Source organism: Polyodon spathula, chromosome 21, assembly GCF_017654505.1.
Source record: "Polyodon spathula isolate WHYD16114869_AA chromosome 21, ASM1765450v1, whole genome shotgun sequence".
NCBI lineage: Eukaryota > Metazoa > Chordata > Actinopteri > Acipenseriformes > Polyodontidae > Polyodon > Polyodon spathula.
Genome location: NC_054554.1, coordinates 29,433,929 through 29,450,784, shown reverse-complemented (window position 1 = coordinate 29,450,784; position 16,856 = coordinate 29,433,929). Strand labels below are relative to the sequence as shown.

The 16,856-nt window shown below is 44.0% G+C and overlaps 1 protein-coding gene across 1 annotated transcript in view; it reads right to left on the bottom strand.

Annotated features, from left to right (window-relative positions):
• Positions 1-243: 243 nt before the first annotated feature.
• Positions 244-16,856, bottom strand: part of LOC121296029 (rhomboid-related protein 3-like) — a 36,282-nt gene continuing 19,669 nt past the window's right edge. The window contains exons 4-10 of the mRNA XM_041221170.1: positions 13,567-13,725; positions 11,094-11,318; positions 10,454-10,602; positions 9,009-9,121; positions 5,832-5,932; positions 3,714-3,774; positions 244-2,802 (exon numbers count right to left, since the gene is read on the bottom strand). Coding sequence (XP_041077104.1) covers positions 2,531-2,802; positions 3,714-3,774; positions 5,832-5,932; positions 9,009-9,121; positions 10,454-10,602; positions 11,094-11,318; positions 13,567-13,725 — 1,080 coding nt within the window. The 3' untranslated portion in view covers positions 244-2,530. The remainder of the gene's footprint in view (positions 2,803-3,713; positions 3,775-5,831; positions 5,933-9,008; positions 9,122-10,453; positions 10,603-11,093; positions 11,319-13,566; positions 13,726-16,856) is intronic.

Below are 16,856 nucleotides of genomic sequence, written 5' to 3'. Positions count from 1 at the left end.
TTACTTAACATCCCCTATCAGATGTGACTTATCAACTAAACAGGACTCAAACTAAATTAATGGTACTGCCAGAACTATCTCCTTGGATGAGTTTTAATTTCCCCATATGTACATACATTCTCCCATTTAACACATTATCAGAAAAGGCTGAAATAAATCAATAAATGAACAGATTTTGTTTTAAAACAAGGTTTAATTGAACTCAATATTTACATATCAAATCTACAAAATATACATAATATAAAAAACACATGTATCAAACCCGGACCAGTGGTGTACCGCAGCCCTTTTTTCCTGGACAAACAGTTCCAAATAATATTATAATTATTGATATGTTTTGTTTGTTTTTTATTTTAATCTTTTAAGGCTGTACAAAAGAGTTTTGAATACATGTACAATGATGACACAAGACAGACATTACAATAAGTTAACTTTTCTAAGGAAGATGCATTATAATCTAATTCTGATGCCCATACAAACATTTATTTATTAAAATATTGGGCAGAATAAGGCTTTCTGAATCATGCCCTCTCTCCCCCATCAGATAACACAACCCTCTCTCGAGTGCTCGTTTCAACCAAACAGTTAGAAATTCAGTAAGAATAAGATTGTATTGAAGACATGTTCTCAGTCTCCACGCAAAGACAGTGCAATCAATCATTTCCGAGCTCTCTCTACACCAGACTGTGAGATCATCTCCCAGTAGCCAGGTCTGATTACTATGAAGCTTCACCATGCACACCAAGGCTAAAGTCTCGGATTTCCATTAAAAAGAGGACACATGTGACACACTAACGCTCTGTCTGCTGCTGTCAGCTTTTACTGAATGCGGTAGCTCCACTGACAGAGGTGCACTGCGCAGGACTGAAGATCAAACGTAACCATTACCTGCAGTAATGAAAATCAGACCGCAGCTTCAGAAAGCGCGCCTCATTTTATTACTGAGCTTATTTTCCAGCACAGTACTGTACTACTGTATATTTGATTAAGCGTACCACATGTACTTTAATGGGTATTTGCTGTGCTTTACGATTTGGTAGGGATTCGTATTTTGTTTCACTTGCAGAACAGACAGGGGTTCAGAAGGTAACAGTATCTTTTAAATAACAAACCATTTAAATAGGAGAATGATTCCAACTGGTAGAAGTATGTTTAGCGGGAACATTTTAAAAACAGCAAAAACAAAACCGCACTCTATAAAACATCTACTGAATACAAATGTCCCTTAAATAACAACCCCCTCCCCTGCCCAAACAAGAGGTGCGAGCGATAAAAAAAGGACACGCTCCTTCATTTACGTTTTTCGAAGGTTAAGACAACTGCATCTCGTATTCGATCCACGAGGGCCCACCGTATAATAGTTTACTGTGCTACACCACAGTGGAAACCTAAATGCACGGTCCAGCACAAGCGAGCACAGCAAATCACAGAGGAGTATGGCAAAGCTGCAAAAAGCAATCATTTAAATCAGCATCGAATGCAAGGCAGTGTGCATGGAAAAGCAACAAGTGCAAGATGATCAAGCACATTTACTAAGGGAAACTGATAGAAGGGCTGATCAGAGAGAGAGGGATTCAGCACAACTCTGATTTCATATCACCTACATTCTACAACACACTTCGTTGCATTACAATACATTCCTAGCTGTATTCCATACACAGATTGAACACTGGCTTACGTTTTTGGCAATCACAAAATGTTATCATTATACAAGGAATAAGGCAATCATTCGATCAAGGGGCTCTGGTACTATGATAAACTACAACGGTGACTGGGCAGAACAAAATGTTTCCTGACTTTCTAACTGTAGTTCTGACATAGGTTACCATGTGATAATACGACTGGCAGACTCTGGAGTTTATAGGAAGCTCATCAGAAGAAATAATAAAGACAGATACCACTCTTGTTTTAAAAACATACAGCACTTTTCATTTTCACGCATCTTGCAGTTTCATCCCTTGGCTACTGTGCATAAGGGCTGAAGAGACCAATTCTGCACACTGAGATCCATTAAGTACCTAAGCCTGGGTTTGAGATGAGCCTTTTATTGACTTGCAGATCTGCACTATGCATTCCTGTATTAATACTGACATACTGTATTAAACTGAGTTCAGGAAGGTAGCTTTCCATGATACCATATATGTACAAATTAATCTGTAATCCTCCTACCCTCCAAAAGGAGGCGCCAAAACCTCCCCCTCAGGATGAAGGTAGAGCATGGCGGATATTTGAACAACCTACTTCTGCATGGATCTGTTCAGTGATTTTTTATTTCTTTTTTTTGGCAGTACTTCCAGTAATGTTTAATGTGTAGACAGACTGTACAAACTGTACACAAAGTCACGATGCACACGGGCACATCTTTGTTCTGTTTAGTTTATGCGAAGACACCTTATGTGTTAGAAAACATACCCACATTAAAGTCATGGCCCTTCCCCAAGCAGGTAGAGGAGGGCTTGGCCATGCCACACTTTGCCCACTCGGGTGCGTGCCGGTGCTTGACCTGGCACTCCGACGGCAACCTGGGTCCTCAGGGAAGGGGAGGCAGACGGAGCTCCAGCAGGCTGTAGGCAAAGATGTTCCAGAAGATGGCGAACAGAAAGAAGACGATGTAGACCAAGACGAAGATCCACCAGAGTGACTGCTCCTGGAGCCTCTGCTCGTAGTTCCTGAGGACCACCACCCCCAGCGTGACCCCCACCGCCACCCCGCTCAGGTGGGCCACGAAGCTGGGGTTGGGGCAGGGTGGGTAGACCGAGGGGTAGAAACGCAGCCACACTGCTCTCCCGAACTCCGCGCTCACTGCACACAGATAGGAAGAAGCTCGATATCACTGACCGTGGGAGGCGGCTGTCTCTTTAACAAGCTTTTTCAATCCTGGTGTGTAATAAACAATGCTGGTGCTTACACAGTAATACACAGACGTTCTGCACACTGCTTGGTTAGCACTATTTTGATGATCTAAACCATGGCGGTGTTTAGATCTGTCACTGCTGGTGTCAATTGGATGGACTCCATAGCGATTCACAGCTAGTAAAAAACAACCTTACAGAGTTAATTGTTTCTAGTTGTGCAACTTCAATGGCAGATTTTTGCACACGCATATTACACTTAAAAAGCGTTGAAAACCCTACTGTGTCTTCTTTTATGTTCAACTTGATCCTGAACTAATGTCAGTTGAGTTCAACCTTCAAAGTGTGACTTTTTGTTCATTTTTCCACGGCCATAGCTTTACATTTTCACAAATTTCTCAAAGACATGATCCGCTTTGTACTACTTCTTAAAAATTATTTTGGGAAAGCTAACGAAAAATTGCATCAGTGCTTTATTTAGTGTCAGACAAGTATAAATACAGCTTCAGTTCCCAGGTTACCGGTGCAGATGCCCTGGAGCACAGAACTGGCCCACTTTGCTGTTTCACTTGGAGGACATTCACAGCGAGACTGCCACATTGTTTCCTTTCTTTTGCAGAAAGCATTAGCACTCTCCAAGCAAGTTAACCCTGTGGAGTGGAAGTGTTCTGAATTTGCACGACATATTTCGGAATTTAATTGAAAGATTTCAGCTTGGCTAGGAATGGATGGGAGTAAGGTTCTCAATATCAGTAAAAAGTTGAATTGATCACGACAGTTGTTTCTATTAATATGTAATTGCATTTGCATTGTCTCCAGCAATACCCTTACGTACCATTCAGATCCCAAGAAAATACTTACTGCAAAGCAACGCAATCGCCATGCGAAGCAGTTTGAATTGGCACTTCATTCCCGACCAGTTCTGACAATAGAAAAGAAACGCACATTACGGCATTGTATTTTCTTAACAGTTGTAGATACACTTTCACCCTAATTACAGTTCGTAAATCTACATGCAGTAAAGGGCATAGCCACACAATGCCATGCGTGCAATCAATCATGTAGCCTCAATGCAGCGTGGAGATGTTTTGTTGGTTTGTGTTTGCATTTCAATGCAGCTGAAGCCCAGCGAAACAGCTTCACAGTGAAGAGTTCATGAGGGGCTAGACAGCTTTCTGATGTAATCAGAGAGGGAGATCGGAGGGAAGTCTGTCCTCTAACAGACTTGCTCATGGATAAGAAAACTGGGCCCACACTTCAGGCAAATTAGGAACTAAAGTTTTGCCAACAAGTGAAAAACAAAACTCTGTAAACTAAATGAGAAACTGGCTTTAGTAAATGTTTTTACTTATGAAAGCATACTGCTGATCAGCACAGTGAAAACACAGTATGCACAAAGAAATGTGAAACACAGGGATGACAAAAAGACTAATTGTATAGCAGCTTCGCCCATACCAGGTTTTACTACGAGCTTGATTAGCCAAAGTGTAGGTAACAAGCTCAGGTGTGTCTTATTAAACTGTAAATCCAGGAATGGATCAAACTGCTATGCAACAGGAGTCTTCCTTCCCTGGGTACAGCACGGTTACTAAATTCAGGAAAACACAGTGAATGTGTAGTATTACTGCTTTACCACGGTGTTTAACAATGCATGGGCGAGGACAAATGACACAATATAGTTCTAAGTGCCCTTCTGAAAATTTTACCCACTGCTTTTCAGCTGAGGGTTAGGAAATGAACTCCAATGTTTGGCCTCTTCCTGGGAATACAGCAGTTATATAGAACCCAATACAAGGTTTCCAGCAAAGTCTCCAGAACCAGCAAGGCCAGCCAAAAACCAGCAAACTCCCAGTATACACCAGTGCTGGTCATCGCTGGGATATCCCTCAGGATGCGGGCTAACAGCCCTCAATTCTAAACCGATATTCACATGTCTCAGATTACCACCTAATGATGGCGAGGGTTATCATCACTGTGATGCTTTTGAACTACGCTGTGTAGAGCTGCCTGCAGTGCCGATCGCTTGTTCATTTGTAGTTTTCAGAAACACCAGGACCCTCGCTGGTATACAGAAACTGGAGCCAGGACAGGGGGCGCTGGTCTGCGCTGTATAAAACGTGTTTCAAAGTGTTTGGCCGTCTCTTTTTTTACTAAATGCTGTAGGGATCAGGAGCTCTTTCTTATATGAGGATCCATTAAGCCCAGAGAGGAAAGACAAATCTTAAATATTTAATGAGAACGGAAACCCGAGACCGGGCTTTGCCAGGAACAGCCCATTATAGTGGAAACAAACCGTCTTCAAGGTTAAAACTACAAGGGAAGGGACAGCAAGCGACACAGCTGGGGATCAAAGCCTTTCTTCTAGGGATCAGCTTGTTTATTTAAAAGCAAACCATTAACAGAACAGAAACAAAACATGACCTGCCTCTGCTGAACAGCACTGGAGTGCCGAATGACGGCAATTGAAACTTGACAACAATAATAATAATAATAATAATAATGTGTCTCATGAGGCTGACAAACACCTGCACTCATGCTTTTAAAGAAGCTACACACCAATCCAGAGACAGACAATTAGGTGTGTGTGTGGCTTCTTACTACTGACAGGGAGTGTCAGGAGCAATAAAGCAATCTCACTTCAAAGCATTTTCTTTTTTGTCAGTTGCATTTGTATTGCATTTATACAGTGCCTTTCATCTACTCAGGTGGCCTGGATTAAATCAAAGACAGTGGCGCTATGGCCATTTTAAATAGAGCTAGCCATGAGGTTTGATTAAATTGAGGCCAGGCGGATGTGAAAGTGGCTTACATTACAAACGCTGTAGGAGCAACACTAAGTATGGAGCACAGCTAGGGGCTGGAATGCTGCAGCCAATCAACCAGCAAGCGTGGACGTATTTAAGAGCGTACTCTGTTGGACTCTCAGGTGCAGCTATAAGGAGGAGATAAACTTCAAGTTCCGGATCACTGGACTCTCACCATGACGATGTTGGCGAGGTGGGCGGAGACGAGAGCGTAGACCCCTCCCGATGATCCCACCACTGGCGCCGTCATGTCAGCCACCGACACGGCCAAGGAACCTGCAGGAACGAGCACAGCGCTGTGAGACACAAGCGAGGCACAGGCTGCTGAGCAAACACACCAGCATCAGCACTGCCACTCACAGGCACAGGAGAGAGAGGGCCTGCAGAGAGAGAAAGAGGGAGAGAGGGGGCCTGCAGGAACGAGCACAGCGCTGTGATACACGAGCGAGGCACAGGCTGCTGAGCAAACACACCAGCATCAGCACTGCCACTCACAGGCGCAGGAGAGAGAGAGGGCCTGCAGAGAGAGAAAGAGGGAGAGAGGGGGCCTGCAGGAACGAGCACAGCGCTGTGAGACACGAGCGAGGCACAGGCTGCTGAGCAAACACGCCAGCATCAGCACTGCCACTCACAGGCGCAGGAGAGAGAGAGGGCCTGCAGAGAGAGAAAGAGGGAGAGAGGGGGCCTGCAGGAACGAGCACAGCGCTGTGAGACACGAGCGAGGCACAGGCTGCTGAGCAAACACACCAGCATCAGCACTGCCACTCACAGACGCACAGGGGGCCTGCAGAGAGAGGAGGGAGGGAGGGGGAGGCCCTGCAGGAGAGGGGGGGGCCCGGACGCTGCAGAGAGAGAGGGAGAGAGGGGGCCTGCTGCGAGAGAGGGGGAGAGGGAGAGAGGGGGGGGAGGGGGGGAGAGAGAGAGAGAGAGAGAGAGAGAGAGAGAGAGAGAGAGAGAGAGAGAGAGAGAGAGAGAGAGAGAGAGAGAGAGAGAGAGAGAGAGCTGGACCAAATAATCAGTCAGCTGCATACACACATACACCTTCGGCGAACGGTCCCTAAGAAGACATCATAACCATATTACTGTGTAGCAATTTGTAGTACAGCTAACACAGTGTGTAATAAAAAAAAACAACACATAAAATACCCAGCATGGGATTCTGTGTCAGCAAACAGAGGAAGAAGAAATATATTTCTGTATTAGTCCCATGGGGGAATAAAAACATTTACTCAGGTCACTGCAAAAACATGCACACATTCATTTATATGTGCTGCCAGTTCCTAATTCCTGGAATGACTGCAGTACACTGCAATAAAGTATGCCAAATATATAGAGCACACATGGGGAAACTGCAAAATCACTGTGGAAAAAACATGCTGAAGTACAGAAGGGAAATATAACACTAGTTTGGACAAGGAATATGAACAATCTGAATGATTTTTTCTGCATGATATTCCAGTAAAGTAATATGGCAATGACAAAGTACAACTCAATGCTGCTTCACTGCTGACTCTAATAACAATAATGACAGTTACTGTATGTAGGGGCTTGATTGTAGCACACAGGCTTGAGACCCAAACTGAAAATTATTATTTTAATCCTTAAAAAGCACAGCAATTCTCTGTCTGCTAACACAGTGCAGGGATGCCTGTAGTCGTCTAGACGCTTCTGTGCCAAACAGCAGCTGTTTCCAACAGCTCTCCTATCAATCTCTCCCAATCCCTTTCCCGATAAGGATGTCAGTCTGCTGCAGGAATCTTGAAGGAATTCACTGCATGCTTGTTTTTTTTTTTGTTTTTTTTTTTTTGTTTTTTTTGTTTTAATCTATAAAAGGGGCATGACAGTAGATCAATATGTAATTAAAACAGAGGTGGTATTGGGTAGGCAGGCGGAGGGGTATGTGTGGTGAAGGATAAAGCGAATCTCAGCCCTGACCCCTTGCAGCCTGACTGCTTCATTACAGGTGCTTGATTTATTGCTTATTTTTCAGTTTTATACTGTCATTTATTTTGTAAGTTCAGCGCCGCGGCTGGCTGTCAAACTGCCTCGGTGTTGTACTTCAGTGAGCAGCTTTAAACACCCTGCAGTAGAGAACAGTGACGCTGCATTGAGCAGCTTTAAACACCCTGCAGTAGAGAACAGTGACGCTGCATTGAGCAGCTTTAAAACACCCTGCAGTAGAGAACAGTGACGCTGCATTGAGCAGCTTTAAAACACCCTGCAGTAGAGAACAGTGACGCTGCATTGAGCAGCTTTAAACACCCTGCAGTAGAGAACAGTGACGCTGCATTGAGCAGCTTTAAACACCCTGCAGTAGAGGACAGTGACGCTGCATTGAGCAGCTTTAAAACACCCTGCAGTAGAGAACACGGACGTCAAACAAAACAAGCAGGCCTGTTTATTTACTATAACGGATCAAACAAAGCAACGTGCCTGTGCAGAAATACATCTGTACTCTGGCTGGAGAAAGGAGGCGGCAGTCACAACAGTAGGTAACCCTGCAAACAGATTCATTGACCGTGTGCTCTTTTCAATTAAACCCAAGATTATTTCAAAAGCCATTGTGCCCGATTAATAATATCCGTTGCCCTGGTGTGACATTTAACTTGACTCCACAGCGCTGTGCTGAGTGCAATCAAATCCCTGCCGACTCTATTTCAGCAGACAATTACATTAGCTGGGCAGACCTTTTCTACATAAATCCCCGAAGCTCTCAGTTAATACCAATTGCGTTTAAAAAGACTCCTGTTGGAAATGTATTTTATTACGATCACTCCTCCCCAAGACGACCTCTAATGAATCAGGAGTTTCTTCCATTGGGTTTCAGGATCGTGGTGCAAGGACGCCCCGGTGACTGCTGTTTATTATAATTTAAAATAACTATTTCAATTGGCCTGGAGTAAGGGAGGCTAGGGTGCGATATCACACTTGAGCCCGAAACACAGCAACTCGGGATCAAACACAACAGATCAGAGGGTGTTCCTCTGCTTAGGTGACAGCAGAGTGGTAACTGTGAGTGTCGAGTGCGCGCATGGAAGAGTGTGGAAATTCAAGGAGATCCAGTGAAAATAAAGGCTTGGCTGCCCCACCTACAAAAAATAAAGCTTAGTGAGGGAAGGAGTTCTCGTACCGTTCCCAAGAGAGCTGGAACTGACTGCCAGAGGCGTTGAGAAATACAGAGCACATTCATGTTTAAGACTACGTGTCACTGTTTTACTCTAACCAATCTCACAGCTAGCACCGATTAACTTGCTTGTTCTGGGCTATTTTATCAGTTGTGAGGTAGACGGTCTAATTTGGGTAATGGGTGGTTGAGAGCTCTGGAAGTCTGGTCCCCCTAGTCAGGGCCTACCTGCCAGCACTCCGGAGATGTAAAGGAAGCCAATCCGCAGGGCCCCGTGCACCATCTCCAAGGGAAGGCCCACCAGCAGCTGCAGCAGCACGTTCAGGCTGAGGTGTTCTATCCTGGGACAAAAAAATTACAATGAGCCCAGACAGCCGCAGAGCACAGTGGGGATTGTGTACCACAGTGTGGGGGTGTGGGGGTGGGAGGGGAATTCTGTGAATCTACCAGATCGAAAAAAGCACCACTGGAAAAATAATTCATAAAGGGGCCAATTAATTAAAAACCAAACATGCACCAGTACAATATGTTAAAAATAATAATAAAAACAACAGGAAGCTAAGGGCTAAGATAACAACCTTAAAAGGGAGTGTACAATCAGACCCCTAGCCAGGCTTCTCATACTCTCTGTGAAATGAACCCCAGTACAGCAGGGGGTAGGTACTAGAGGAAGAGATTAAACCCCTTTCCTGAGACGATGGAATAATCTCAAGCTTTTAGATTCCTTTGTTTTCTTTTATTTTACTGATGACCCATAAAACAGAGAGAAGCAGGTGGCGAGGTATTTATCAGAGGGAAGATTAACCACAAAAGAGGGGAGAGCTGGCCCCCGGGAGGTGGAGGTCATGTATACTTTGTATTTCTCTGTGATTTAACCCCTTAAATACCAACACAGGGTCTGGTTGCTGCTGCTGCTGGTGGACACTGGGCGGTTGTGTTTTAGAGTCTCTAGGCTGCTATAAGAACGTTATAAGCACTGGTATTAAAAGAATGTTAGGTGTTGCAGACAGTGGTGATTCCCTCACACTCATCCCTTTGTGCAGATGACAGATACCCCTGTGTGTGTGTGAATTACAAATCCCATTCAGACAAAACATAGGCTTCACGAGACATCCCCAACAGTGCTGTATACATAGGCTTCACGAGACATCCCCAACAGTGCTGTATACAAGGTAATAAGGAGCCAAGAGAAGCGCCATCCATGAAATGTAAGGACCAATTTACTCAGCCAAGTGTTTACTCAGCCAAACTGTCATTTACAAACTGGGCAACTGATTTCACCATTGTAAATTTAAACTGTTAAACACACACACACACACACACACACACACACACACTACCTCCTTGGCTTCAAAATATAGGCTCAAAGTTAGGCTCTATGACATAGAAACCACTTCATGCCTTTTAACCAATCCCCCTCAACAAAGCAGAAGTGGCTCACTATCATTACGAGGAGCCACAGAAACTTCTATCTACACAACCTCTTCAGCATCTTCACCCTCTCACCCTGCTGCAGCTGGTATGTTTAATTCACAACAAAACCTGGAATGGTTGAAACTGCTGAGCAATGGGAGTCTTATGAAGCTCACAGTAAAACCTGGATGGGCTCAGACTGCCCTGCAACAGCAGTCACCCTCCCATGCCAGTAAAGTCTCCTGTAAGCGTGCACTCACCCTGCGTGCATGAAGACGTAGCTGAGGTAGCGCCAGGCCTGCACTCGGAGCTGGGGGTGGTACACCAGAGGGTTCCTCAGATACAGCGGGTGAGACACCTGGAGGACCCACCTGTCCAGCAGCAGCCCATAATAAACAAACACAGCCACCTGAGAGGGAGCAGAGGAAGGACAATCAGTGCCCGGGTAGCAGACACAGAAACTATATCGCATAGCAACACAGAAACTATATAGCTGTATAGTTCAGTGCAGGTCTTCAATAAGAAAGCATATGTACAAGTTACTGCCAGGCATACAAAGGATAGGCTGTGTACTAAACAGCACTGCCTGCAATTAATGAACCAAAAAACAACAGACAGTCATATTTACTGAAGTGAACCACAACTCTTGTGAGCCTCCTATTTCTTTCTTGTTAATCTTTCAAGGCCACAGGGAGTAACCTTTACATCCCAGCAACAGCTTAGTTATTAATCTACACTACTTGTAAGCAAAGGGATATCTAAATACAATATAACAAAAAACGATAATAATAATAATAATAATAATAATAATAATAATAATAATAATAATAATAATAATAATAATAATAATAAAGACATTTAAAAATGTCTGCAATGAGCTGGTAGGTCAGCCTGACTTGCCTCCACGATGGCCACGACGATTATAAACCAGGGTGGGGGGCAGCCGGTGTAGCTGTCATAGTACCACTTGCGGTCCACCTCTCGGGGGAGGGTCTCGTAGGCGACGTGGCGGACGAGGCACTGGGAGAGGCCCATTCCGGGTTCCTCCAGCAGGGCGGCGCTCTTCCTCTGCCTGTTGCCCTGCAGGATCGCTCTCCGGAAACTGTTTGAGCGCTTGTTACTCATCTGAAACGAAACAAGCAAAACAATCAGTGCCCAGAGGTTCACTCCGCATCACTGTGCTTTACTAAACTTCTACAGCAGTGGGGATACATTCAATACTCCTGCATTGTTCATAGTGCTGGCTATAGACAGGCACAGCCCTTCTTTTTGCCCAGAATTAACTGTAAAGTGAAAAGGCAACGAGACATCCTGGCTGTGTCAATCATCAGGGTCCTTCTTCTGTTTGTTCCAAAGTGTATTATTCTGTTCAGTACCCTGATGTTTCATTTTCTCCTGCCATCATATGATTTTTTTTTGTTTTTACAGAACTGTCTTGTCAAGCACAGTGCAGAGTTCTTTTGGGGCTATTTCACATTGTGCCGCACAGCCCTCTCTCTGCCTGGGATCTGAAGACACCTGCTTGTTGATCCCTGTCAGGAACCTACTCTGCTTTCTCCTCTCCAATTCCAACCCTGGCAAACAGCTCAGGATGAATCTTTCACTCAACATTTAGCAACTGAAGCCTCTCTGAGATATATAGAGTACCAAAAAAAAAAAAAAAAAAAAAAAAAAAAAAGTTAAGGGCTACATTCTCAAAGCTATTTTATTCCAAATTGTATTTTCAGTAAGAAGAAACACACCCAATAAAGTTACCAAACCAGATTTAGAAACTTGTAAGCAGTCATAAGTTGTGCTAAATGAAGATCTGGAGTAAGTAGCTTTGAGGATCTAGCCCTAAATCAATTTAACAACAAGATTTATTCCGAACACAAGAAGATCCAGCCGGCCGCCTCGTGTTGAAGAATGACGCAGCTCACTCTCAACTAGGGGTTTTGCTCGAGAGGGACTTGGCTGGTAAAATGCTAAGCTGTATTGTTATGGTTGGTGTGAATGTGTTGAAAATGATGCTTTTGCTGGAGCCGTCGCTTTTGTGAAAGAGGTCCTTGATATCAACGTGCTTGTTGTTGTTTTCTTTAATTTTGTAATTGGAGTTAGAACTGAATTGAAAATGTTCATTTCTTTAACGACATTGTATTCTGGCACCAAAAGATAAAAGCGGGTCTTTAATTAGCTTTGAAAGGGAGAGGCACTTATGCACGAAGTAGTCAGCAGGCTTGTTCAGAACCCAGATCCCCAAACAAATGTGTTTTTTTGATACGTCTGCCAACAGCACTGGCAGCCAAGTGAATGAAGGTGTGAATTGAAAAGGGTAATTCTCCCCTAACTCCCATCTGCTCTCAATACGCTGTAAATAAAGGCATAGGAAACTCTTGAGAGTTCAGAGCTCGCTCTATCTGCTCATCACAGAAAAGAATCGTCGTTGATACTGATGGATTGCATCAAGGGCAATGAGGGTCTAAGAAAAAAAGAGCCCAAACTAATGACTAGGAACTGGATGAAGTCCCTTCTTTATGAAACGGCAACCCTACACTCTCTTCACATGAACACAAAGACGTGCCGACTTCTTTTCATATCCAATGTGAAAGCCACAGGGCTCCAGCGCACAACAATAGCCACCAAGACCCGCTACACATATCTCACCCTCCTCCACATCTCCCGACGTGCTCAAGGCTCAGAGAGGCAAATACATCATGCTATTAGGGTTTTAACGAAACATTTTCAGCACACAGAGGAATGCCAAGAAGGATTGCCTCTTCTCAGAACGGCACTCTGAAATTGCTGCCTCTCTCAATTTGGATCAACAGGCACTACCAAGCCCGGAGAGAATTGCATGGTCTGTGGGCATCTTATAATAATAATAATAATAATAATAATAATAATAATATTATTATTATTATTATTATTATTATTATTATTATTATTATTATTATTATTATTATTATTATTATTATTATTATTATTATTATTATTATTATATTTCCACTTACCAAGCAGTTTTTTTTACTGCAATGATTTATAAAATATACAGTGATCCACGGTGTATGGTACACATTTTACCCAAATACTTGAAAGAGAATGTATCCTTGCAGTTCTACTGCAAATAACTCAATTGCTTGGATCGTCACAATTAACAAGATAAGAATTATCTCCATTTAAGACTGTCTACAATAAAAACAACATAATACCTTTTTATTCAATAATTATTAAGCAATCTGTGCAAGCTGCAAGAACTTAGCCCAAGAAGTTAACACTGAAGTCGTCTCTCGCTAGTTTTCTAACATGCGTAATACAGACTGATTTGCACTGGTGTGCATGTGAACCCTACCCTGTTCTTTCCCCTATATTACAGTTTGCAGTGTCCAGCACTAACCAGATTGACGAAGTCCTGGTAGCAGATCCTCCCGTCTGCGTTGCTGTCAGCTAGGGCCAGGAGCACCGCAAGCTTGTGGGGGTCCAGCTCAGAGCCGTACATGTTCAGAAGGCTCCGGAACCGCTCCGTGCTGATGTAGCCTGAATTCTCAGGGTCAAACTGGACAAACAGAAAGCACAGCACTCTCAAAGCATGTTGCCCAGACATGCACAGGACTGCACGAACAGAAAGCACAGCACTCTCAAAGCATGCTGCCCAGACATGCACAGGACTGCACAAACAGAAAGCATAGCACTCTCAAAGCATGCTGCCCAAGACATGCACAGGACTGCACAAACAGAAAGCATAGCACTCTCAAAGCATGCTGCCCAGACATGCACAGGACTGCACAAACAGAAAGCACAGCACTCTCAAAGCATGCTGCCCAGACATGCACAGGACTGCACAAACAGAAAGCACAGCACTCTCAAAGCATGCTGCCAAGACATGCACAGGACTGCACAAACAGAAAGCACAGCACTCTCAAAGCATGCTGCCCAGACATGCACAGGACTGCACAAACAGAAAGCACAGCACTCTCAAAGCATGCTGCCCAGACATGCACAGGACTGCACGAACAGAAAACACAGCACTCTCAAAGCATGCTGCCCAGACATGCACAGGACTGCACAAACAGAAAGCACAGCACTCTCAAAGCATGCTGCCAAGACATGCACAGGACTGCACAAACAGAAAGCATAGCACTCTCAAAGCATGCTACCAAGACATGCACAGGACTGCACAAACAGAAAGCACAGCACTCTCAAAGCATGCTGCCCAGACATGCACAGCACTCTCAAAGCATGCTGCCCAGACATGCACAGGACTGCACAAACAGAAAACACAGCACTCTCAAAGCATGCTACCCAGACATGCACAGGACTGCACAAACAGAAAGCACAGCACTCTCAAAGCGTGCTGCCCAGGAATGCTGCATGTAATACACTGGCTGGAGTGGAAACCTGCTCCCTCTCCCTCATTCTGAGGGTATAAACCCCGTCTGGAGAGATATATAGTAGCTGCTCCATATGGTAGTGTCAAGGATGTTATTAGAGTTAGGGTGTCTGCACCGATGTGACCTATAGACTAATATCCTAGGAAAGCCTGACTCAGCCACACCGAGACTGTGGCGCGATTGTGAATGGGGTTTGCAAAAGGCAGAGCTAATATTGTGCAACATCTACAGTACAAAGGCTCTATTCACAGCTCCTTTTTCACAAATCATCTTCACCACGGCTCACTCCTGCCAGGAAGCTTTTGTGACTTGAGCAACAATGAAGTGGAGAGTAAAGTCACCAGGAGAGAGGCTGGAGTGCACAAGTGCTGCTGTTACAGAGAGACGCACAGATTTCCAGAGATCGTTTGGGGCTATCGGCTACCGAGTTGTTTTAATTAGATGTGCCTAATTAATTTTGTAATTAAGAGAAGAATTCAGAAACTGGGATGCAGGACACAATACAACTGGAATGCAGAAAAAGCAGAGATACAAATGAAGTGATCACAACGGCTTTAATTTACAGCCACACACCTGACAGGTCTCCGTTGTATTGGAAGGCTTTGTGAAGGCTTATTTGGTTTTGAATAATGAAGCGTTCTCAATGCATAGATTACATATATTATCTGATTATCGATACTCAACTCAACTAGGAAACTGGTACAGCGCACTGAATCCTGTCTGGTGGGGGTCAGGCTGTCAGAGTTAGAGGGTTACCCCTCATCGTTAAGGCATTAGCTGCTCAGCACAGCCCCCATTTGTCTGGAGGAAGGCTTCCTTCCTTAGGGTAACAACAAACTGCTGTTTGTCCTGCAATCTTGCAGCCTGTTGTCTGAAGCCTCCTTCAGTCATGTGTTCATTACATGGATCAGCATTGCCACAAAACACCAGGAAGTGCAACAATGGCTGCACTCATGTGGTAAATTCATCTTCAATGAAGATGCAACCTCCAGCTAAAAACTGTAACAAAAAACTCTCCAGGGTTAGCAGCCCAGTTCTGTCCAACACTTTACATGCCACTATGTCTCTCTGCACTGCACCCACTGTGTAATAACAGCTGGTTTATAAAATCAGTATACACCTTGGTAACAATAATATTTAGAATGAATATGAATGCCTCTTTCATGCTGTTTTCATTACTAACAACACACACACACTGAGAGATAAACGCACTGGAATTTCAAGTTCTAGGCTGAGAGCAGAGAGCAGAGCAATCTGAAAGAAGTTAGCTGTGAGGATTTCGAAACACAGACCCACAATACAATCCCTCTCAGCTTTGCGGACCAACTACAGGTCACTAACCTTTTCTCGGAGAAAGTCAAAAAGTTTTTCCTAGGCCCGCTTTGTTTCCCTTAAGTTCTTCATGGCAGATGGGTGCCTAGTGGAATGCCCTGGCACTGTGCCCTAGCAGAGAAACTTTCGCTCCAGTTATGACGAGAAGCCTCTGCAGCACACCACCACAACCCAGGCAGATAAACCATGACCTCTGCCCTCCCTTCATACTCTGATGAACATTATACAGTCAACAGGCTAAGTGCTGGGGAAGGGAAAGAGGAAGCCCTCAAACAATGGGCCACTAATGGCAATTTCATGCTAGGTTTCCCCAGCCTTTTCCTTGCAATTGCTCATCACTCCCTTGATTTGACACTGCGTACTTAAAGGGAGCTTTAGGACAGACCTATCAGGGCTCTTAAAAACAAGATAATGATCTGAATTGTCAGAAATTTGGGAGATAAAAAGCATCATATGTACATGGTAATGTCTTTTACTTCTTTAATATACTTCTTAATAATAAATAATTCCATAAGGAAAAGCCTAAAGGTTCGTAGTGAACCGTTTACCACAGAACAATCACAGGCTTTTCATATTGGCAGTGCAGGAAGAGAGGATGGAATTGCATGCTGGGGAATCTTACACAGACAAACCCAAATCAAACATGGATTTATTTTAACTGTGGTCTCCCATACACGATACCGTATATCAGTAACACAGATCAATGAAATACTATACCTTTACTGTGCTATGATTCTTTTACATTATATCCAGATAGTTATAAAACAATGGGTATTGTTTGGAAGAAAACACCATAGACGCTCCAATATATGCACAGGGTAAGAAAAACAATTTGGTCTCTAGCTGTTATTCCCATTATGCACCACAATGCCTATTTGAAATGGCTGGCTGAACTCTGTCAGGAGGCTCACAGGTTTTATTGTAAAACAAAGGAGCGAGGTCTTGGGAAGACGCAGGTCTTTGT